At 34.4% G+C, this 24,328-nt stretch overlaps 1 protein-coding gene across 1 annotated transcript in view; it reads right to left on the bottom strand.

The window, feature by feature from the left end:
• Nucleotides 1-528: 528 nt before the first annotated feature.
• LOC146589297 (sodium channel protein type 5 subunit alpha-like) overlaps nucleotides 529-24,328 on the bottom strand; it is a 46,443-nt gene continuing 22,643 nt past the window's right edge. The window contains exons 15-29 of the mRNA XM_085316420.1: nucleotides 24,066-24,218; nucleotides 22,463-22,816; nucleotides 20,812-21,261; nucleotides 18,722-18,724; nucleotides 18,276-18,395; nucleotides 16,406-16,517; nucleotides 15,151-15,305; nucleotides 13,107-13,280; nucleotides 11,434-11,571; nucleotides 8,270-8,524; nucleotides 7,472-7,525; nucleotides 6,354-6,495; nucleotides 4,220-4,320; nucleotides 3,140-3,404; nucleotides 529-1,679 (exon numbers count right to left, since the gene is read on the bottom strand). Coding sequence (XP_085172546.1) covers nucleotides 529-1,679; nucleotides 3,140-3,404; nucleotides 4,220-4,320; nucleotides 6,354-6,495; nucleotides 7,472-7,525; nucleotides 8,270-8,524; nucleotides 11,434-11,571; nucleotides 13,107-13,280; nucleotides 15,151-15,305; nucleotides 16,406-16,517; nucleotides 18,276-18,395; nucleotides 18,722-18,724; nucleotides 20,812-21,261; nucleotides 22,463-22,816; nucleotides 24,066-24,218 — 3,627 coding nt within the window. The remainder of the gene's footprint in view (nucleotides 1,680-3,139; nucleotides 3,405-4,219; nucleotides 4,321-6,353; nucleotides 6,496-7,471; nucleotides 7,526-8,269; nucleotides 8,525-11,433; nucleotides 11,572-13,106; nucleotides 13,281-15,150; nucleotides 15,306-16,405; nucleotides 16,518-18,275; nucleotides 18,396-18,721; nucleotides 18,725-20,811; nucleotides 21,262-22,462; nucleotides 22,817-24,065; nucleotides 24,219-24,328) is intronic.

The raw sequence follows: 24,328 nt of genomic DNA on the forward strand, positions 1-24,328 counted from the left end.
TCCTCTTGAGTAATTTCCTTTACAATAATTGCAGTAATTTCACTTTGCTACAATAACCGATTATTTTTCAAACCAAATATAAGGCAATATATTGCTACAATTAAGTATGTTACATTAAAATTTTCAATTAATTTGTACAGGCCAGGCTTTATCTCTAAAGACATACACATTGTTTTATAGTCTTATGTGCTTATTAATCATAACACAGTTATAATTGATCTTGCACAGATTTTTTCTATAAACACATAAATATCGAGTAATACAAAAAATAGCAAGTGTAAAAATTAACTCAATTGCTCTGGTAGCTGAGGGAAAAAAATTTCATGGTTTGATTTTCATTTAATATTTATGACAGTTGTTTAAATCTTACTTGTTTTCAGGAGCATTTGCAAAACCGAGCAATCACAATACTTAAAGGCTACCATAATTATTGTAAATTTAGAATAGTATGTTCTGGGATCAAAAGATTTTTTCAAACTGAAAATAACTGATATTAGTTTAATAAAAATGCTGCAGGCAGGGGCAATCCTATATCTCCGCATTATCACTATCTGTTTCAGCAATACCTTCATAAAATAAAGGGAGAGATATGGAAGATGTAGTCAGCGATTTATCTAGCTTTCTACCATAATTTTCATTAAGCATTAACGCAGTTAGACCTTCCTTCTCATGTATTGTTTCTCCAAAGACAGCACTGTTACAACGTTTAAGGCAGTGTAAGAAAGACGCAGGTTTCGAAGAACGCTGCATCAAATATCTTCTGAAGGCCCTYTGAATAACAAGAGCCGATACCTCTTCTTGTTTTCTTTTAAGGGTAGTAGTGATTGGCTTGTAGGAAACTTTAGACGGATTAGCAGCCATAAATTTTTCCTCCATGTGTAATTCAAGACCATCCAAATTCCCAGATTCTCCTAACACCCTTTTAGTGAAAGCAAGCAAGATATCCAAGCAGTGGATCTTATCTCCACTAACTAAAGGAAGGTCCATTGATATGAGCTGAATYGTATTAGGCTTTGGAATGCGTAAGGGTTCTGCCAGAGCATCTGCAAAGTCCGAGAGAGCAGAATATTCAATAAACTGTGTAGCCTGAGGATCAAATTTTCCCCAGATTTCATAAAACATATCAAAGTCATCCTCACAGAGAGGATCTGTGCTTTCTTCAGTGGCAACACTGAAATTTTCTAAAATGACAGCTATGTACATATTTACAACAATGAGAAATGATATAATGATATAGCTTACAAAAAATATAATGCCTACCGTCTGATTTACACAACTAATATTTTTTCTGTTTGTTAAATTTAAGTTGGGAGCACACGAATCAGGACTGTTTAATAGCGGGCTCAAAAGACCATCCCAGCCAGCTGATGTTGTAATTTGGAAGAGACAGAGCATGCTACTATCAAAGGTTTGAAAGTTGAAAAGGTTATCAATCCCACCTTTCCAGCCAACGCAGGCAAAGTTTGTCATGCCCACAATAGCATAAATAAACATAACTAGAAAAAGCAGAAGACCAAYGTTGAACAGAGCAGGAAGAGACATCAGTAATGCAAAAAGAAGAGTTCTAATTCCTCTAGCTTTTCGAATTAATCTCAGGATTCGGCTAATTCGCACCAAACGAAAAATTCTCATGAGTGTGGGAGAGAAGGAAGATTCTAAGGCTTCAGAGAGTCCAACACCTTTRAAAAAAARAAAGAAAAGAAAATTTTGTGAAACCATATCAGTGAAAATTCCACGTTTATGCAAATTTTGTTACATACTGTGCTTCAGATGTTAAAAGTAATACTGATCACACTATCCTGCTAATAGCAAAAAACATTATCAGTACTGTAAATGCTTATACAAGAGCTTAGGGRAAAAAAAAACAAAATAGAATAACTTTAAATGTTAAAGAAGTATCCCGATTATGTACAGACCTACTCTGGAGTTTTTCCTAACACAAAGTCCTTACAAAGCAGTATCCTTTTGTAAAATACTCCTGTTAAGGAAGAAGAACATGCTCTGCTATCCTCTAATTTCTGTAATTTGGAGGATAAAACTACTTACTACTCAAGTATTTTAAAAACTCCTTTATAACCCATTCAAATCCTGCGCTGGAAGCTATGTGGCTTGCAYATCAATTTTAATATAATCTCCTAGGAGCTTTCTGATTGCTGGTACAGGCCGCAGTCACATGATAAGCGTGAGACTTTCATTAATGCTTGATATTTGAATGAGATCAGAAAACAGCAGGACGAAAATAAAGGAAAACTGTCTTTCACTATTAGTCCTCCATCACAGCTCATTCTGTGATCCTATTACCAAATGAACCGTACATTCAGCAACACAGTAGTAATATAAATGACTACAAGCAGAAGACTTAAGAAGAAATCTGAGTTTCATGGGATAGCACAGGGATACAGTTCTTAAGGAGAAAGCAGAGAACTCAGATTAATTTTTCTTCTCAGTCTTTATTCTACGATATGTCTTAACTCTGAGTAGGAAGCACAAACCAAAGAAACAAAAACTATATATGACCCTTTTGGGAGGTCAAATATACCCTTTTTGGATAGATAAACACCTAGTCTAATTTGAAAAACAAAAATGAGCCTRTTTTAATAACACTTTCAACATCCACAAATAGTGGCCCAGATTTAGAAAGATGGTAGGAAACTAAATTTTCCTGAACTTTCCAGCTCAACCCTGAGAATCTGACTTATTAAAAGAAAGCTATTGGAAATGGAATAAATGTTTCCCATTTTTCAAACAAATGTATTTTAACCCAAACTTATTTGCACTGTGAAAAACCATAGTTCATCTGATTACATGTAAATTGAAGGTATAAAAACACTAAGACTACTGTACAATGACTTAGAAAAGATGATGCAACTGCATTAAATTAAATTGGTATTCTGTTATCTACTCAATAAAAAGTCACACTTTTCTAAGAAAAAAAGTGAAAACTATCCATTTATCTTTTCGTACTCTACAAAAATACAAGGGAACACAATACATAAGGAAGAAATTACTTACAAAATTTGGAAAAGTGCAGTGGATCTAGAATTTGTCTATCTAATATATATAAATGGTTATTTCATATTGATTTTTGGCTTAGTATTGGTAAGACACATTATCTACTGTAGTAACAGTTTATACTTACTAATTAGTGAAAGGATCACGACACCTAGGTCAAATAAGTTCCAGCCACTGGCAAAGTAGTAATGTCTTAGKGCCAATATTTTTATGATACATTCCCCAGCAAATACGGCCACAAAAAAGCAGTTGATATTATTAAGAACTTTCTTGGTGTCTTTATTCTCATTTTCTACCATCATAACCACCATATTTAGACAGATGAGAACCACAACAGTAATGTCAAATGCTTTGTGTGATACAATATCAAAAAGAAATCCTTGGAACACATTCTGTTGAGAGAGATAAGAACTGATTAATGCTACTTTTAAGATCCAGTCTAGATTCAAATATTAATCAGTAACTTGTGCCTAGGAGGAGAATTTAARAGAATACAAAATTAACAATAAGCAACTGAAAGCATTTTTAGGTGATTCCTTTAGATACTCAAACGAAAATACTCAGAACCTGTTCCGATTATTTTCAAGTATCATGCAATCATGTTTCTTAAAAATTGTGCAACAGGAAAACATTTTGAGTACATTGTGATTGCTCCTTTTATACAAGCACTTATTGAAGTAAATATTCTAGTATAAGCAATTCTCATTAGAAAATTATACAAGAAAAACTGAACAGTTAATATGTGAATTCAAGCTTGGAATTAAATTTAAGAAACTGTAAGAATTAAAGCATAAGACTATTTAAAAGTAAGTAACAGCCACTGGAAACATACTACTCACTACTCATTCTCTCTTGCAATAATCTAATCTAGTTGCAGAAGCAATATCATGCAACTTAAGTAATCAAGATCATCTTACAAATAGTAAATACTCAATACAATGTTTTTACAAATATTGAACAGGCTGTAAATTTGAATAGACTTAAATAGGTTGTAAATTGTGTTTAATTAATACCTAGCATAGAGACTACATTAGATGAAATTAAGAAAAAGGGAGTAAACTGTAAAAAATACTGTATGTAATAATGAAGATCATGAGCTCTTATGTGTATTTTACTTTTATGTGTCTATTCAGATGACTGACTGCTTGGTTTAAATATGATCACCATCTATAAGTCTTCTATCATGTTCACTTCAGAATGGTCTCACCAGTGGTCTTGGGATGGGTTTTTGAGGTTTCTTGGATCCAAGCTTTCTTAGTGCATTATAGTACTTTCTCTGTTCCTCAGTCAAAAATAGATCTTTTCCACCTAAGTACAGGGAAAGAATAGGGTTGTTCAATTTAAATTTAAGCAGTCAGTTAAAGAAACACCAGCACATTCGTTTAAAAAAGTAACTTACAGCTGTCGTAAGTATAAGATAGCATAGTGACAAAATGTTTACTCGGTATTTTTCCTTTTTCTCCTGTTCTTCGAAAAGATGTACTCTAAAGAGCTAGATCAGGTTTGATCTTGTATGTCTAGTCCTGTGAAAGCTCCTTAATTCATCTCCTCAACCATGAAAGCCTTGCTAAAGTTTTTATAAATCCATTTCATTTTTTTAAATTACATTATAGACTGAATTAAGTACTTTTAATTTATGTTTTGAGGAAAGGTGGAGTATATGGTCGGGTTAACAAGTAAATTGAGGATTACGGATAAGCACTTTGGGACCAGTTTCTCTGAGGTTCCTTTACAATGAATTTCTAGTCCTCATTCTATTACCATCTACTCCATCCGTATTACTCCACAATCACTTTGAACCAAATATTCATGAGCAGCTTCTTTCACTCATCATAAAAGCATTAAAAATGATCAGCATTTTGTAACACAAATATGTTCAGTAATGTATTTGTGCTTTGAATGACTCTAGCAAGACCTCTGAAAATGCAATTTAATCTCACTATAGTGAACCACAGTGAAAATCTCCAAGAAGCAGCAGAGATGAAAAAAAAGTACACTTAGAGCATATATTGAGAAAAGAAGAAAAAATCATCTACATCAGCTTCTGATACATGTTTAGACTAATCAGCTACTTACTTTGTTCCTATTTGTTGGAACTTTTATATAAAAAAGATTTTATTWAATTAAAGTTGGACTCTTGTTCTTCAACCCCTATATATCCTTTTTCTGTATAAATGCAGAGAGCAGGAGAATTTCTTGTGTGCCTTATTGCTATCTATTTTTGCAGCAGACAGTAGCTCTTTAACACTTGGTGTATAATTCAGGCTGTGGAAATAACTATGGAGAGTCTGTCTTCCAGATGTGCACCTTGAAATTGGAAACCTCCTGCTGTTAGGTTTTTGTGAGTATTTCTTTTAATGGGCAAGTTGCTTATTTAAGACTTTCAAAAGTGAACTGATTGACTCAATATCCCATTTTAAATCCCTAAATGAATCAGGGAGAGAACTCAATCAAAAAATAAGCTTGATAATAAATAGTCTTTTGATGCTTTGCATTATCTTCCAGCCTGAAGAAGCTGAAGTATACTCGGGAAGGTTGACCTTTGCTTTTCTCTGACTGTGTCTTCCATTCCAAGATTGTCTCCCATTTGTTCTTGAATATAAAGAATTGGCAATCTAAYAGTTATGAGGAGGAAAGCAGAAGTAGTCAGTGCTTCAAGTGCTTCAAGTGCTTTAAGACGCCTTTAATTTTATAGATGGCCTCATCTTGGGGACACAGCTTGAATCTAATAGCAGAAATTTATACAAGCCCAATAAGTTAATCTGTACAGAGTTTTTAATTGCAGATTGAATTTTTAAAGTTTAGCTAGCTTTACAAGATGTTCCTATTAGAAGGATCTTTTCAAGTTTCTTTGCTAGGAAAGCAGTAGCTACCTCTGTTATTAGCAGTCATGATTTTTGATCATCCTTAACACTTTTTTTAGGTGTTTATTCTCAGATAAAAAGKTTTTTCAAAAAAGAAAGAAAGAATTTCACTGTCCTGTAGCAAAATCTAACTTTTTTTTTGGGGGGGGGGGGGAGAGAGGGTGGATTTTTCTTCCCTAAAACTACTCTCTCCCTTCTCCCTTTTCTCCTACTCAATTAAGGGCTTGGCATGAAAATAGGATTTACAAGTGAATTGCTAAAAGCTCAGAAGAATAGTGGGCACTGACTAAGAATGTGCTAGCTAGGAGATTTTTATTTTCTCTCTTTAAAACTTTTAGATAAATTTTTAATCTAAATACTATTTTAAATTCCTCCAGTGAAAATGTTATCCAAAAATGTTAGATATTTAGATGTCAAAGTAGCATGCACTTGATACAAATGGGATTACAAGAGACCCTGAATTAGTTCATGTAGTACTTATCTTTTTCCTTTGTTGGTTAAAATTGCTGACAACCACTCCAATGAAAAGGTTCAGCATGAAGAAAGATCCAAAGACAATGAAAATCACAAAATAAATATACATGCTTAAGAAGCATTCAAATTTGGGCTGTTCATCTATCTGTCAAAAGCAAAAAACAAAATGAGAAAACAATGTTGGTAAGAATTGAATAAAACTAACTTTGGCATTTCTAATTTATAACAGAACTTTTTATCATCAGAAGGGCCAGATTATTCTTAAACCTTTAAATTTTTATTTACATATACAAGTAGAACAACTGCCTTGTACTGCCTTGTTATTATCTGTAAAGACAGCTATAAAGGAAGACATATAGCTAAATGTAGGTCTAGCAAACTCTTAAGCTTAAGTAGTACATAAATCAGTTCTAATCAGAAGTGATGCTGTGGATGCCTAGATTAGCAAATCAACTTAGGCTAAACTATTTTGTTGAACTACCATACACATGACAAGATGCCTTTCTAAAAAGTCAGCTCACTATGATCAACTGTACAAGGAACAATCTCATTTTTAATTATTAGCTTCTATATGTAAGCATATAGTGCTTGAAGAAATAAGGAAAAGGCAAATGAATGAGAAAACTGTGACTAAATCAAACATACAGAAATTAAAACAAATAGAATTTTACTTAGTAAGACAGTGAGAAACAGCACATGGAAATAGGGAACGTAAGTAAGTATACCAAATACAGGGATGAAAATCTGCAGAAATAACTGTTAAACATGCAGGCAGGTTCATTGTCACTGTACRCATTTTAAAAAGAAGGAAATTTGTTGYAGAGGCACAGTCCCTCCAGGACCTTTCTCTGAACTCTATTCCCAACACAAACTTGTAAAAAATATTTTAGAATTTTGCCCTTAATAATCTTGATATAGTAGGTTTTTGTATGGAGTACTCTATTTTAATTACATTTTCTTTAGTCTAATTTCCAGTCATTCGTTGTTTAAAGGGCTATTGGTGCACTGACTTGTTCACTCATATTTCTGAACTGACATTGCAGAAGAAACTGGAAAATAATCATACAGATAAAAAAAGAAAAGAGAAAAAGGGAAAAGAAAAAATCATTTTAGTGATGTACCTGACGTGAATCCACTGCTGCATACATAATGTCCATCCAACCTTTAAAGGTTGCCTGAAAAAAAAAAATTAGATTATTAAGCTTATTTTCACTAAAATAAAAATTTTAAAGCTTAAAATTAAGATTAGGTAAAGCAAATACAAATGTGTTAAAATTTGTGCAAAAGTGAGCAATGTGCTATTAAAAAAAATGCATCACTTTTGAAGATCTCTCTGGAAGTATGGCTCTCTAGAGGTTAATTAACAGTCAAAATTAATATTATTTCCTGTAAAAAATGTAATGTAGGATGTAGAGCAAAGAATTACATCTAGATAACATACTGGGATAACAGGCATCAGGGAAAAATAGCCTTCCCCCTTATTTTGTTATTGGGAAGATCAATACCTTAGCATCCAAATATTTCATGACTTACATAAWAAGAAAACACAGAGTTATAAAGAAATTGAATTATGTATTTTCTCTCTCATCCCGTCTGGGACTCATTTTTACTCTAAAGAAAATAAGAATTTTAAATTYAGTAACATGCAGATTACTTCAGGCTTAGCATGCTTACCAAAATTCAAAGCAAACTGAAAAGGCATGAAACAAAGTGCTTTATTTTAACACAAAGCTCCAYGTGCTTATGTGTTATTCAGGAGGAATTGAGCGGTTCATATATAAAAAATATATATATGTAAGTTAAAAAAAAACATTTTTAGTAAGATAAATACAAGTAATAGTGGTGTTCTACGGCAGGAATGCTTAACACACTTTCTTGAAGAAAACAAAACTATGATTTTTTTTTTTTTTTGAAATTACCACTTCAAGAAGAGCCAAGTATCCCATTCCAACATGATCAAAGTTTACAAGACCATTCTCCCAGGCTCCATTGTAGGCGTCACAATCATTTCTGTTATTAATTAGACTGATATTTCCAGCCTTGAGCGTGCATTTCCAAAATTTCTTTCCAAGCAGTTGTACTCCTATGATGTTAAATAGGAGCCAGAAGACAATACAGACGAGCAAAACGTTCACGATTGAGGGGATAGCTCCCAAGAGTGCATTCACAACAACCTTAAATAGRTGAAACGAATGAAAAGACTGCATGAACTATAAGCATTCAATAGAACACCTTTCCAGAAAACTACTTTTAAGAACTTATTTTTTCTTATTCTGTATCTATAGCAGATTCTCAYACATAGAAACTAGTACATGGCCAATTTAAAGACAGCTTCAGCTTAACTTCAAGCTTGTTTTAACATGTAATTCCATGGAAGTAATTTGCCATTTTGTGGAAGGAATTAAAGCAGCTGGCAACTAGAATCCTCCTTGGATAGAAGAAATATATATAAAAAATGAGTCTGTAGCAACTATGGATCTAAAAAGCAGGTATAGAGGAATGGGTAACATGACCTACATTTACTATATTGCCACAAATAACCTCTAACGTTTTATCTTGGAGGAGTTTTGTAAAAAAGAGAAACAAATTGCCCTCGATAACAAAGGAAACCTAATCTGATAAGTGTTTGTAGTTAAATGTACMCAGTAGATGAAGTAGAGAAGTTTAGTTTCCAAAGAAGACTGAGTAATTTTGGTCCTTATTTTTTTTAAAAAAAGGTTCTTTTCACTACTCTCTGATATTACAGTGGGATGTGCTGAATGTCTCTCTGGAGATGTTTCATTGCTCTCATTCTGAAAAGACTCTGAGCTTTTTATCCTGGGCTAGGATAATATACATGTACCAGAAACACAGAATAACGCATGCTGGAAGTTCACCTCTGGAGTTCATTTCTTCCAATTCCCTGCTCAAAGTAGGGTCAACCTTGACAAGTTAGTTAGGGGCTTGTCCAAGAGAATTTTGAATTTCTCCAATGATGGAAATTCAACAACCTCTCTAGGCAACCCACTCTAATTTTATCCACAGTCACTGTGATTTTTTTCTCTCCAATATCTAATCAGTATATTCCTTATTGCCAACTCAAGTCTGTTGCCTCTTACTTTATCACTGTGGACCTATGAGAAAAGTCTAGTTTTATCACTTCTGTAATCTCCTGCTCAGTAGTTACGGACAACAATTAGATCCCCCCTCCTCGCCCTTAACCTTCTCTTCTTCATGCAGAACAAGTGCAAGTCTCTCATTCTCTCCTCTCCAGCTCCCTAATCATCTTGTTGGACTTCCRTTGGTCTCTCTGTAGTATGTTAGTATCTTATACTGGAGAACCCCAAAACTATACTCAGCAATCCAGATTCAGTCTCACAAGTGCCAAAGAGGAGAAAAGCCAATTGCCTTGATATGCTGGTTAGACCTGTAAGAATTGTAGAATTAGAACTGTAGAACCATAGAATTGGAATTGTTGGAAAAGCCCAGTATATGATAGGCTGTCTTTGTTGCAAGAGTGTCTACTGACTCATGTTCAACTTGCTGTCCATCCCAGATCCTCTTCTGCAAAGCCTCTCATTATCCAACGTGCCCTCAGTCCGTAGATCACATGTGATGGATCTGGTTCAGGCGCAGGACTTTCTATCTGTTTTTGCTGAACTTCATGAGATTTCTGCAACCTGTACCTCCAGTTTGTCAAGGTCTCACTGTACAGCAGCCCTGCCCCCCAGTGTATTAATGCTGGCATCATCTATGAACTTTTTGAGGGTAAAATCTATCCCCCAGTTCTGCTTGTAAATATTGTTAAACAGTATTGGCCCTAGTACTCACCCCTGTGAGATGCCACTAGTAACAAGCAGCCAGTTGGTCTTCAAACTGTTGATACTTTGAATCTGGCAGTTCAGYCAGGTTTCTACCTATCTTGTAGTCCACCTATTCAAAACACATCCAGCTGGTATGAAAACATGAGTGGCTCTTCCCTCATGCACAGAGCCACTCATCTCATCATAGAAGAAAATCAGGTTTATGAGGCAAGAATTGCCCTTTGAAAATCCATGCTGGTTGTTCTTAATCAAGTTCTTGTCCAGGAAGCCATGGCTTCTGTATCCTTCCTAGGGCCTGAGGTTAGCACCTCAGCATACTCTATGATCTAAAACAGGTCAGGTGAATTGCATAATAGCACTTTCTGTTTCTCCACGTTGACTTTAAAGATTCACGATAACCTGTTYGGAGCAAGATGCTTGCAGTTTTTAAAGGTACATTAAATGAATCCTCGCTCCTACTAAGAAAATTCCACCCTATTTAAGCATGCAAAGGATTGATTAGACTTGGAACCTGTTATCTTTTAAATCTACCGTGGATAACCTGAAATCTGTCATGTGAGCAGGGAGTCTGACTAGAGAAAACTATGGAGAAGAGTAGATACAGTTACAGCAGTCTAAAGAAAGGGAGTTATGAAAAGGAGTTTTAAACAAAATGAATAGGCTCAGCTGAAGCAAAGACCTACTGAATCAATTTTTCCAGGTTCCAACTTTCTGCCTCATGCAATGAGAAAAAATTGAAAAAAGATTGCAGTCACTACCCTTCTTATGCCATTAATATTGATATCTTGTATAACTTTCACAGTATGGTGGGTTTCCTCCTCATATTAAAACTCTTTTATGTGAGTTCATTCTATGTTTATACATACAGCATCTATTCTAAGTTATTAAAAGCAGATCCTATTTTTTTTTCAAGCAAGTTCATTTTTTTCAGAAGATTTTTCCATGCCTAAGTTAAAATAAAAAACTAGGTTTTAGAAAAGTACAATTCCCCAAAAAATTTTTGTTTTAATGGGTTCTACACAGTCCATTGAAACTGTGGAAATATGGAAGAACATTGGGTTGACATTAAATTATAATTTTCTTTTTTTACTTGTATCTGTAAATTTCTGTGAAAGTGTTTTGAAACTAACCACCATATAACGCAAGTAGAAAATATGAATCATTTCAACATTATTTCACATCCCAAACTACAGAATCAAACTATATTTTCCATAAGAACTTCAAATGAAGCTATTATGAAATACACGTACACACATACACACACACACAAATATCCTTACCTTAATCCCTTCAAATCTAGATAAAGCTCGTAGAGGCCTCAAGGCTCTGAGTGTTCGGAGAGATTTCAAGGCACTGCCATGGGAACAAAGTGACATGTCTTTGGAAACAGACTTCAGCCCCCAGGAAACAAATGAAAGCTGTGTTGGTTGAAGTAAAATTAAGATTATTAAATGGCATATAAACGTTTATTTAGCTTGTGTCAGTAGACAAGCGCATGCTGAATGTTACATTATTTTTGACCACTAATTCAAATTTATTGTAATATAGTTTTACTTTGTTCTGATATTTTTTGAATAATGGCATTCTTTTATTCCAATCAATGCACTTGTTTTTTTTCACAATTATTTTATATAGTATCTGAAAATGTTAGTATAACAATCAAATTAGTAACTATGATGATTTCAAAGACTACAAGGCCAGAAAAGATTATTCTCATAAATTAGCATAATTTTCTGTATATAACTGGTCTCAGTAGTGTTTCCAGTAATTCCTTATCATGACTATAACTTAAGATGGTAAGGTGGAAATAGAAGCTATCAAAAAAACACATGTAATCATGATTTCAAATCTTCACATGATAGGAAATGAACAAAAAAATCAGTAAATGGTTTGAATAATTAGCTTTTTTCATTGTTTGTAATTTCCATACTTTTTCCTATTTGAATCTGTTGTCTCACTGTGTAGCCATTGGGTATTTTCATGTTCTTAACCTGTTTTACTCAGGACTGCTGTTAAACATATAGGGCTATTGCTAGAGTAATGCTATTTATCCTTTTAAAATTGTCTTAGTATTAGATTTTTATGTTGAAGCATTGAGTACTTCAAAACTCTCAATTCTAACAATCCAGACAGCTTATGAAACAGCTACCTGCTCATTCCTGGAAGCCAGCTATTTGGATATTCTTACTTTAAGATATTTAGCCTCAGTATCTCCCAAGTGCATTGTTGACAAATAAAAAACCATTTCATTATGATCTGACAAGACTACATTATTTCACTTTTTCTGAATCCAGAATATATATGCTGAAGGTTGAACTAGATGATCCCTTCCAACCAGTCCCTTCCAACCTTACCATTCTATGAACATCTATATGTATGTATGTATATATATATATGTATATATGTATATGTATATATATATTGAATACTGTATGACTTCTATCTCACTGTTGATCATTTCACCATTTCTCTTTATGTTACCATTTCTTCTGTTGCAGAACAAAATATACATTCTTATCTCCTTAACTCTCTGGCAAATGTTTTTTCCAACAATACTTTAATATTCCCTTTACCATCTAAATTTCTTCTTTTTCAAGTAAATAACTCTGTTTTTTTTTAACTACTGAAGCTGCCAGCAAATTCACGTGCCTATGTTACTTGATGTATCTTAGTTTCATTTTTGATTGCTAATTGCATTCTATGCTAGAAAAGGTTTTTATAACCAACACACTCCTCAGTGACAGTGATATTTAGCAAAATTTTCTTAAGCAACTTCTAATTATTACCTATAATTTCATTTACATTTTTCCCTCACTTTCTTTTGATTGCAATTATTTTCAGCTTTTGGAAACTTTTRCATTTGCATTTATTCATAATCTGATTATACATGGAGTTGTCCATATAGTAAAATCTCAAAATTCAGGACATAAGACAGGTTCAATATAATACTTACACATACAATGATGAAGTCAAGCCAACACCAGGCATTTGTGAAATAAGCTTGGAAGCCGTAAGCCACCCATTTCAGAAGCATCTCCATAAAAAAGATGTAAGCAAATATTTTATCAGCATATTCTAGGACCATTTTAACATTTTTTCTTTTCTCAAGGTAAATGTCTTCAAATGCCTGGAATTTCAGAATTCAGTTATAAAACTGTTCAGTATTTTGGGGGTAAATTATTTTCAAATGGTACAAGAACATACAGTTTGGTTTATTATAACAATTTCACAATAAATTATAGGAAATTTCCACTTAGTTTTTATATTTAGAAGCTGAAAACTAAACTGTGAAAAAAACAGTCTCATTTTCAGATTGGTTGAAAAGCACATACTTTGGGTTGCTGTGGTGTGTCCACAGTGCTTAGAAAGAAGATGTTTATTCAGGCATTATAGCAGAGCTGATTTGTTCTCCTGAATCAATGACATGCTAAGCCCTATCTAACAAGTCACTGATAAAAGGGAGTAAGAGCATAAGCAGGTATTTAGAACTAGTGAGACTTGAATTAATTAAAATTCACACAAAATCACTGCTGTGTTTCTGTTTTATATTCCTACTGACAAAACAGGGAGCAGAGTCACTGCTATGCGTAATTACCACCAAGCTGGCAGGATCTGCACACTCCTGCTTTGTACTGCAAGTAATATCATTTCTGGAGCTATGTGGTCCTTGAAGCAGTGGCCATTCAGTTTTGCTAAAAGATAAATGTCTACAGAACAAAGATGTCACAGTATCCACAGAATTGGTAATTCAACGATAGGAAATTGAGAACTCACTGTATTCGCATACAAAACCTTATTTACCATTTCCTWTTCTTTTTTCTGAGAAACCTTGACAATTTGCACTGCCTCTTTCTCCGCTTAACCTTGGCAACCCAAGGTCTTGCTATCTTGATCTACATCCATTAATCAACCCACCCATTCATTAGTTGAGATGCTCTTTTAATCTTCTAATTACTAAACTCTTCCCTTGCTCTGAATGCTTACCATGTCTCTTTCCCATGCATTTTTTCTGTGATACCATCTCATTTAACTTACTTCATTATGGGTAGTTCAGGAAATTTCGCATCATCAAAAAATTTCATAAATAAACAGCAAGTAGAATATTTTTGCTGGATGGCAACAGCTTCTTAGTAACATGAAAGTTCTCAGTGCCATAATAAATCTTTGATGAATAGAAATCATTATTATTTTGTATGTGTATACTGACTATTTTTGTTTTCAAAWTGGCTAGGTCCCACAGTACAGTAAAAAAATCACTCCATCTAACAGAGGAGCACTCACTGGAATCCCAGAAACTTCCTATGGAGCTTTTTGCCATGGAAAGTTTAAAGTAGAAAGTTCAAATTTACAGTTCATTGTTCAACCTAAAACTAATGTGCAYAGAATAAATTTTACTGGGAAAATTCTCATATCTACCATATACTGATTTTCAAACTAGTTGGTTATATTCTTTCTACATGATATATTTTTTTATTACAGAAATTATTTTCATTAGACTTAGTTAATATGTTTGCACATATCAAATAAAAAATTTCTTATTCTTCAGTAAAAATAGATATAATTGGAATTGTAATTAAATATTAAGTCACCCCACCAGTTTACAGACATCTTCAGTTTTAGATTCTGATAATCTTGAATGATTTTAMATCTATTGTTATTGAGTAGTTAATTTGTTTTATAAATTTGGAGGTACATCTATTTTTTAAGCTTTCCTAAGTAATTTCAGACTCTGGCTTAGCCTCTTAATTAAGCAAACAAAGTAGTTCCACRAAGAACTATCAAGAAGCCAATAATTCCATACATTTAAATATCATGCTACTTCTCCAATTGGGGAAAGCCTTACAGCTTGCAAGGGATAAGTTTATTATACTTTTATCTATCCTTGGAGAACGGGACATGAAAGAGGAAGAGAAGAAATAAATGAAATAGAATAATATGATTCTTTTACTTTACTTCTACTCCTTAGTTCAAAGTTTAAGAGATTGAATTAAATTTACCAGTGCTGCACTGCTCAATATTATCATGAAAATGATAAAATTTTCAAACCAGYTATGTTTAACAATTTTGTAGCAGGTTTTTCTAAATTTCCACCAAGTGCTTCCTGGAAACTTAGTGATATCCACTACACAACATGGAAAACATTGGATACAACCTGAAAAGAAAAAGAACAACATATTGATTCCATAGAAAATATGGAGCTATGGAATGTTAAAAAACATGCAAGACATCTTAAAATGAGCTTCTGTGGCATATATAAAGAAGGTGCTGTTTTACCCAAGTGGTAGTGCTGCTGTGGATAKAAAAGACAAAATTTGCAGGCAGAAGTAATTTCTTTTAACAGATCAATTCATGCTTGGAAAAAGCAGAAAGTGTTTCTACGCTCTGACCCTTCTGCAGGGATTTCATCTAAAAAGCTATTACTTCTATTTRCAAAACTTGCTGGTTTTATTCTCCGCATTTTTTTTTTTTTTGAAAATAAATATTCCCTTTCCAGTACTTTAGTGAATTATCGTTTTCACTGATTACATCACTCGTTAGCACTGCGGAAATATTACTGCAAAATTCTCCGTTCACTGTCTTCCATCAGATACACACTTCTTTACTTGTAAAGTCAACAGGATTTAACCATTAAAGTCAACGCAATCTGAGGAGCCATTTAGGTGATCAAACGTAGGTGTCTGCTTTAGGATGAACAGTATAGTCCTCTGAATTTCATTAGCTCTATTGACTGCACATTCATTCACTACACTGGCAGCTCAAACATTCAGTTGTCTAAACATTGGAGTCAAGTGCCATTTAAGATACTAGGTGTCCAGATACATATGCTGGCTGATCTCCAACTGCCCCTTCAGAAGTGCTTTACGTGCTCTAGCTCATATATAGACACCTTCWCTCTGATATCTTAATACAAGACTGCATCACACTCCAAGGATGGGATTTAGTGGCCTAAATACTGGTGTTCAGTGTTATTTCAGACCCTTTGGGATATCCTACAGCTCCAGAGTCAGTTCTGCTAGCTCAATGCAGTTGTCTTCAGTATTTGCAGGATCTCACAGCACACTAAAAGCCAATGTTCAGGCATCAGAATCTTGCTCTGATTGTACACCGGTATCATATATATTTGCCTGAGTTTTTATGTATATAAAAAAAGTGTCTCATGCAAACTGTTTCTGCCAATTTAGAAATGTCACAAAGAAAGACCTTTGAATACCACCTTATTTGTTGTCATTGTGATAAATAACAGATTCTTACTTTCTCCAAGACAGTCTTTAGGTATCTGTGGCTTTTTATCTTGGGAAAGCATCTCCACAGGAATAACTGGATCCACAGTGCTGGCTTCAGAATAACTGCTAACATCAAGTTTCTGCACAGGACAAGAAGAAATAAGAGAATTTCATTTTTCCATAATAAGGCTACCAGATTTAAAATAAATTGAACTTACAAAAAAAGGAAAAAAAATATCTGTAGGGAATAAATCATCTCAATGGTGCTGAATTGCCAAAATAAAGTCACAAATAATAGAGCTGTTCCCTATTCATTGATTGCATGGCTCTTTTTTGATAAGTTCCTTTCTTTTGACTTCTGGATTTCTACATCGGTCTTCTAGGCAGGGAGAAAAAAATTTTAGAAGAGATTTAATTAGGCTACAAACATACTAAGGTTTATCCACACTTGATTTCTTCTGGAAAGAATTTCTAGAATCTTTTGCTGAAATGTGTTGCTTCCATGTCCCCTAAGGATATGATCCCTCACGTTCTGCTGGCACAAAGCCATCTCAGTGGTGAAAAGGTGGGTGTCCTTAGGACCAGTTCTTTAACCCGATTGGTATCAAGCATACAGGCTCGAAAATGTGGACTGCACTGATATGCTGGGCTCTTGTCCACTTTCTTACAAGAAAGGAGGGAAGGTTGTAAAAAAAAAAATCCATAAATATGTTTATAGCACGTGCAACACATCTTAAAAAAAAGAGAAGCTGCTTATTAAGAATCAAAATTAGGTAAATGTGTAGTCATGTACCTTCATACAGGTACATCCACACTAGCAGTGCACATGCACTCCATCACTTCAGACTAGAGAGAGATTTTAACTTTTCCTTTGGCAGTCCGTATAGTGGGAGTGCTCAGGCTTCACCTTGCCTCATGCCATTCCAATTTCCTTTTCTTTTGCAGAGATACAGACCACATCTGAAAAGGCTTTGAGAGAGGAAAGGTTGGAAGGAAAAAAATGCGCAAGCACTGTATTTTGAGGAACTCTAGTCGCTGGTAAGTAACCTACGTATCTATAAAACCAAATGGAACAGGGGAAACATTAAAAAAGAAAAAAGCAATCTTTCAGCTAAGAAGTATAAGTGCCCTGTATGATGTGGAAGGGGGTGGCATGAGGATAAGAATGAGAAGTCAGGGTAAGGGAGGATTGCCTCTTTTGACTACCATGTTGACTTACACTAACTTAAGGTCACAGAAAACCTTCAGCATACAGAAAAATGTAATGGTTTAAATTTATGGATATTTTAATATTTTAAACTTATTCCTAATATAACAAAATACTGTAATTTAGATTAAATAAAAGTTTACGCAACTGTACCTGAAAACCATTTAATATTAAAGTTTGGTTTTTGAAGGTAGTAATTCAGAGACTCATTGAACTTCTATTTAATTTTCTGGGTCACTTGGAGATGAACCACGATTCTTCATCTTTTTTAACATGGAAATGTATCGTATTAGAATAAACTAAGTTTCTAGATCAGAGAACATATGGTTGCTTTGGGAACCATTTCAAGAAAACGAAACTTTTGCATCCCAGGTTGACAGCAAAAGCAGTTATCTATAAAAATGAATAGCACATACTAGATACATTTCAAGAAAGTATGCTTCTTGACTAATTCCTTTTGTCTCACTTTGTTCAAAATCATATATTAAGTTATACTAGTAGGCATGGATGTTTGTGAGACACGAAGTTCCACATTCTAAAATATTATTTACTTTCAAAAGATGCACTGTACTCCACATTGATTATAGCTTACACTGTTTGCAAACATCTTTGTCCTTTCGTTGGTGAATGAGAGAACCACTGGAACAATTTTCACGTCTAATACATTCATAAAAATAGAAATTATGCCTACCTCTTTCTGCTCTGTATTTTGTTGTGTTTCTGAAGAAACAGTCWTGATTTCTGAAGTCTCAGATAACTGACTGCAGTCACTTGAAGTTTTGCACCACTCTCTATGTCTTAATTGGTCTCCCTGAATGAAATAATGCAAAAAGTTTAAACATTTTTTTCAAGAGTCATTCTTACAGCCAAATTTCTTTAACAGAACCCGAAGCATACAAAAAAAATCAAAATATTTTTCTTTTCATAGAAAATGAAACAAATATCCCTTAAAAAGCTGGTAAAAGAATGATTTCTTCCTCAATTTCAAATACTGCAGTCCTCTTGTGACCAAAAACATAGGAAGTGGATTCTAGTAGTCCACCTACACACTGGCCATATGACAATTCAACCAAAAATAGTGTCTGCTTTTGACATTTCACGTAATGCTAGGTTACTGTGCACTTTTTGCCTAAGTACCTGCTCTGACTGATTTAGAGTGTGTTGATACTATGATCATAACATGTGACCAMCATTCATAAAATACCACCTTAAACAAGATAATCTAGGTAGGACAGTCGTCACAGCATGGGGCTCCACCTGAGCTCAATGCTCACATATATACATAGCTATCTGTATTCATGCATAGCTACTCCGAATATGCATACATTAGCTGAAACTGCCTCTCTGAATCACATYGTAGGCAACACCATTTGCTTTTACCAATGAAGAAAAAAAAGCACTACCTGCAACATCTCATAATAGCTCACACCTACTTGAATGTGGGGTAGGAGAAATAAATGTAAATGGACAAATGACTTAAACGAAACTCATAAGCTATTTTTCGTAAGAGGTTTTGTATCTTGCACCTGCAAAGAAGCTCATTCTTCTTTTGATGCACGAAGAAGCTTCTATTAGTACATCCTTTATATGAGTGCGGGTTAATAACAGTTTTTTGTTCGCTTCCTAACAAAAATTGCAAGAAATTTTATTGGAGCTGGTCACTTGTTAGTACCACCAGCTACTTGGGCTCCTTGTCTCCTGAGGTGAGCTGAAACTATTGCTGGATACACAATAAGTACCACTTATCTGTGGTACTGTTGATAGGCTGAAAGCTATCACCCTTACCTTCCAAAAGCAAGAATATTTATAAGAAAATAAGCATCTCAGAGAATGGCCAAATGACTCTGAATTCAAATGCCTCCATGAAGACATATCATTGATGGGTACACACAAATCAGCATTCAGCTCCTGTCTAGGCAATCACATCACATATAATAAAAGCAATGATGCTGTCACGAACAGAATTTCATTAAGACACACTATCTTTCTCAAAGGAAAGTAATCAGGTAAAATTCCATTTTATTAAAAGTATTTCACATCATTAAAAGTAATAAAAGAAACAAAAATAGAGTAAAGAAAAAAATAGTCCAGAAAGCAAGAAGGGAGAAAACATGAAGTGCAAAAGCAGGAGACATACAAGTAACACAGACATGCAGCAAGGGACACTGCATGCAGCRAGGAACACAAAGGGTTTGATTCAATCACTCATCCATAAATGTCTGGGGTCTTTCAGGATACCTGAGGGTAGCTAAGACATATACATGGCAAAGATAAATACAYCACAGGACCTATAGAAGACTGGTGCCTTTCTGGAGCTGCAGTTGTAAGCAACATGGGGTACTCCTGGGCATCTTAAATGACACTAGTCATCTATGTGTGGGTAGCTGTCTCAGCAACGAAGGAGGGGATTCACCTTGCGTTACCTAAATTGAGTAATCTACTAATGTAGCTGATATCTAGGGCCATCTTAACCCTTTCTACATAACCCTGGCCTCCAGATGCCAGAAAGAGCTGCTATAGCTCCTGTGTCATATTTGGCAGTCCCATGTGGATCTGACAGATACCTGAATCATCTCAAATGTCTCTAAAAGCCAATGTTCAGGCAAATGAACTGCATCTTTACTGACTATCATATTAAATACTTTACACGCAGAAACCTGTATTTAGGTATTCTTATTTATGCGCCTAAGTCCCAAGATTAATCCTGCCCAAAACAACAAAATCAAGAGATGAAAAGGGTAATCCAAAATGTCACACAGAATAGGGGATTTAAAAACACTAAGAAATGTTTTCTTTTTAAGCCGAAGATTTTAATCATATTTCCTTTGTCTCCAATACAATTGATTACCAACATGTAAGCGACAGAACAAGAATCCTGCCTTTCAAAAATTCCAGATTCCATCTGTACGGCAAAGGACATAAGAAGAAATAATAAGAAGAAAGAACCAAAGCTCATTTAGCAATTGACAGGAATAAATGGAAACAAAATAGATAGAACACTGCTTTTTCATGTTAGCTGAATGGTGGAAAATTGGTATTTAGTATCTCTTACTCAATAATTGAGACTATTTGATAGCTCTTGCATTTTGAAGCTACCAGAAGAACAAAAAAACAAAATGGCAGAAATGGAAAAATAGAAGGGATGAAGTTTACTGTCGAATCTTGCAAAATGTATTTGCAGGTACAAGCTACAGAAAAAAAAAAATCAAAATATTAATATTTCTTACCCATTTTTTGTATTCCACTGCTGTATAKACACTCTGTTCATCATCACCTTCATCACTGTAAGTCTCTGCTACTGCAATGGGAACAGAGGTACTATGGTTCGTTAAAAATTCTTCATATTTCCTTGTCACTGAGGAACTCTCTTCATTACTGTAAAACCCAATGTCAAAGCAATAGTTTCCTAYATCCTTTCTGATATCTGCCATGGCATAATTATTTTCCTCTATGTCTTTGGCAGAAATTTTCACTACAGTCTTTCTGGTTTTTGCCTTGAGGCTTCGTTTCATCATTTTGCCACAATGATCCAAAATTCTGTGTTTCAGAGACTGCAGGCCCTTGAGAATCTTAGCAATGGCGATCTGACATTTAGTCTTTTTTCCAGTTTCCACTTGTTCCATTGAAGAGTCAGTACTCAAAGAACTCAGCAGCAACGCGATGAATAGGTTGAGCACCTTAAAATAGTTAAAAGTAACTGGAGTTACTTTTTGGAGTAACTCCAAAAAGTTGGAGACACTACTGCTTTTAACAGAAATAAAATTTCAAATCCTTTCTTAGTTAAAAAAAAATCTCAAACTCCTTTTCAAACACTGTAATAAAATTATTTTCTCTATGGGAATATTAATTATAGTATGGTATGGCTCCTTCAGGAAGGAAAGGCAGAAGAAAAATTAAGGAAGTGTGGTTCTGGGCATATCAAAGATATTTTCACGTGCTCTGATGTCTATAACGTAAGAGGATATAGAAAATCTGTTGAAAAATAGTGGAGAAAAATAAACTTTAATAACGTCACTACCAAACAAGTATTTGCTACAGATCAACAAACCAAGCAGAGAGGGNACTACAGATGAAACTAATTGTAATGGGTTTAAACACATTAAAGGAGATTTACTCTGTGCTTTATGGAACAACTTTCTAGGCAGTAGACTAATAAAAAGATTGTATAGAGAGACTTTTAAAAATAGGACTGACAAAGGCATAACTGATCCTATCTTGGGAGACAGAAGCAGACTAGATAATTTCTTGAGAGCTTAKCCTTGTCTTTTTTGAATGTATATGGTATTGCCTAACAGATTCCCTACTGAATAGGTGATACATTTGGAACCACTAAAACACAATGGAACAATGCTTCTTAACGACAGAAGAGTATGACAAGTTGAGAAAGAAAGAATATACGCAAGATGGCAAGATGGACAACAAGAGGAAAACGGCTCATATGATCGAGTATAAGTAGTATAAATCATGCAGACCAAAAAAAATCTGTTTACTGTAATCTGTTGATACTATAATCAAAACTCAGTAATCATTACAAGCACTGAGTAGTTTGGTTATTTGTTTCTAGCAAAATAAAAGAAAGAAATAAGACATCTAATTAACAAGGGCACTGCATTTCTATGTTCTGGCTAGAAGGAATTATATTGAATATTTTAAYGAACGGTTACCTCGTGCAAAAGGGAGGGGCATGAAGAAGGAAGAAGAAGGAAAAAAGAGAAGAAATATAAACTAACACCCAGAAGAAAGAATTGTATGAATACTCTTTAAATAACGATGCTTGCCTCATTATTTAAAAAAATAAAGATTTTTTAAAAAATTTAAAAAAAGATGCCAATGTAATGGGATGCATCCAGTAGAAACAGAAAAATAGCTGAGACTCACCACTAGGTTTCCTATCACCAGGACTAGCAAGAAAATGGGAAGACACAGCCCTTCTCCAGCCACTCGCATACATTCCCACATCATTTCAATCCACTCTCCACATAAAATTCGGAATATAATCAGGAATGAATGAAAAAAATCCTTCATATGCCAACGTAAATTCTTGTCAACATTTATTCTGTGGTAGTTTTCCTCGTAGCATTTGCCTAAAACCTGCTTTCCTACYACAGCAAAAATAAATACAATGATAACCAAAACTAGAGTGAGGTTACCCAGAGCACCAACTGAATTTAAAATTATTTTCATCAGAGTATTTAAGGCTTGCCAGGACTTTGCCAATTTGAAGATTCTGACCTGTAAACAATACACAAAAGAACAATGTGAGTGGCAGAACAGTGTATACTTAAGCATAATGCACAGAAAAAAAAATCCCATATTTATGAAACTAAAAGCCACACTGAAATACACCTTCATAACTTGGSCCCAAATACTGAGTGTTAACAGGTCTGCAATTCACACCTGGGATTACCAGATTATAATACGAATTTTGATATGTCTGTGCTTGTTATGCCTGCGCTGCACGCCAGCTAGTTCAAATCCAAARTGCCATGCTTAAACTCAGAAGGTAAATATTACTGAGAACACAGCCCTGCTAGAGGAAGCTTTCAAACTGCACAGGCCCAGTTAGATATGAGCATGTATAAGTCTATTTGTAAATAAAAAGTCAAGTGGCTTCCAGGTGCTTAGAAGAGGCTTATCAAATGACTGTACTTTGGACTAATCAAATGTAGTGAGATCACAAACGAAAAGATTTTTTTCTCTCATACAGTAGACTCAAATAAGGATCTAAAAAGCAAGATGGGATGCACTCTTATTAGTCAAAAGGATTTTTTTTTAAGTCAAATTAGCCTTCATCCCACTGTCTTCAGCAGAGTTTGCACAGGTATAAAGGACTGTTAACAGTCTCCGTGATGATACACAAGTAGAAACAGAATTCAATTGAATTTTTAAGWGTGTTGACTCTGTAAAGCTAGGAAGAATTTACAATGATCAGTATATTTAGCATATATAATTTTCAATACACAGTAAAGGTATAAGCAAAAAAACCCGACATTTTACTAGCCAGAGCTACTTTGCTTTTTACTTAACAAGGAGAAAGTCTTAAGGAAAGCTAGGTTATTTTTCAAAYCTCAACCCAAAAGGAAATGCCATCCAGTGAAAAAATCTTTGGTATGCTTAAAATCATGAAAGCACCCAGATAATATCTTTTCCAGATTGAAGATATGAAATGCTGGAGTTGATATCTACCCTTGCACAAAACTAACAGAGAACTAGCGAACTCCCAGCTACGTCAAATCTCCAAACAGGAGCACCATGCCAGAGGATCTGCAGTATCCAGTGTACGCAATATGATAAACACAGTAAATACATTAAAGATTCATTCTAATTTAACATTCATTTTGGCTTATTATATGTGAACACAGAGTACTTATTTAAAGATTTGTCAGTAAAATAATTTGAGGGCAAGTGTTTTACTTGTATATATTTACAAATACATACAAAGCATGTACTTTTCTCTTAAAAAGAATAAAGATATCATTACCAGTCTGAAAAATGACAAATTTTCTTGAAAGCTTATTAGGCTAATCATAACAATTACACTATCAAAAATATTCTGTTTTTGCTGGAAATAGTGGTAGGGATCTAGAGCGATGATTTTCAAGACCACTTCTGCTGTAAAAATCATAGTGAAGACCTGGAAAGAGGAAAAAGAAATTAGCATAAAGTGACTGAAAGAGCATGTCTGCCATTTTGACTATCCCACTATAAATATGGGGTTGTAACTCCATACTGACTCTAAGGTAG

This window comes from Rhea americana, unplaced genomic scaffold (genome assembly GCF_003343005.1).
Source record: "Rhea americana isolate MKP2758 unplaced genomic scaffold, rheAme1 scaffold_47, whole genome shotgun sequence".
In the NCBI taxonomy this organism is placed as follows: domain Eukaryota; kingdom Metazoa; phylum Chordata; class Aves; order Rheiformes; family Rheidae; genus Rhea; species Rhea americana.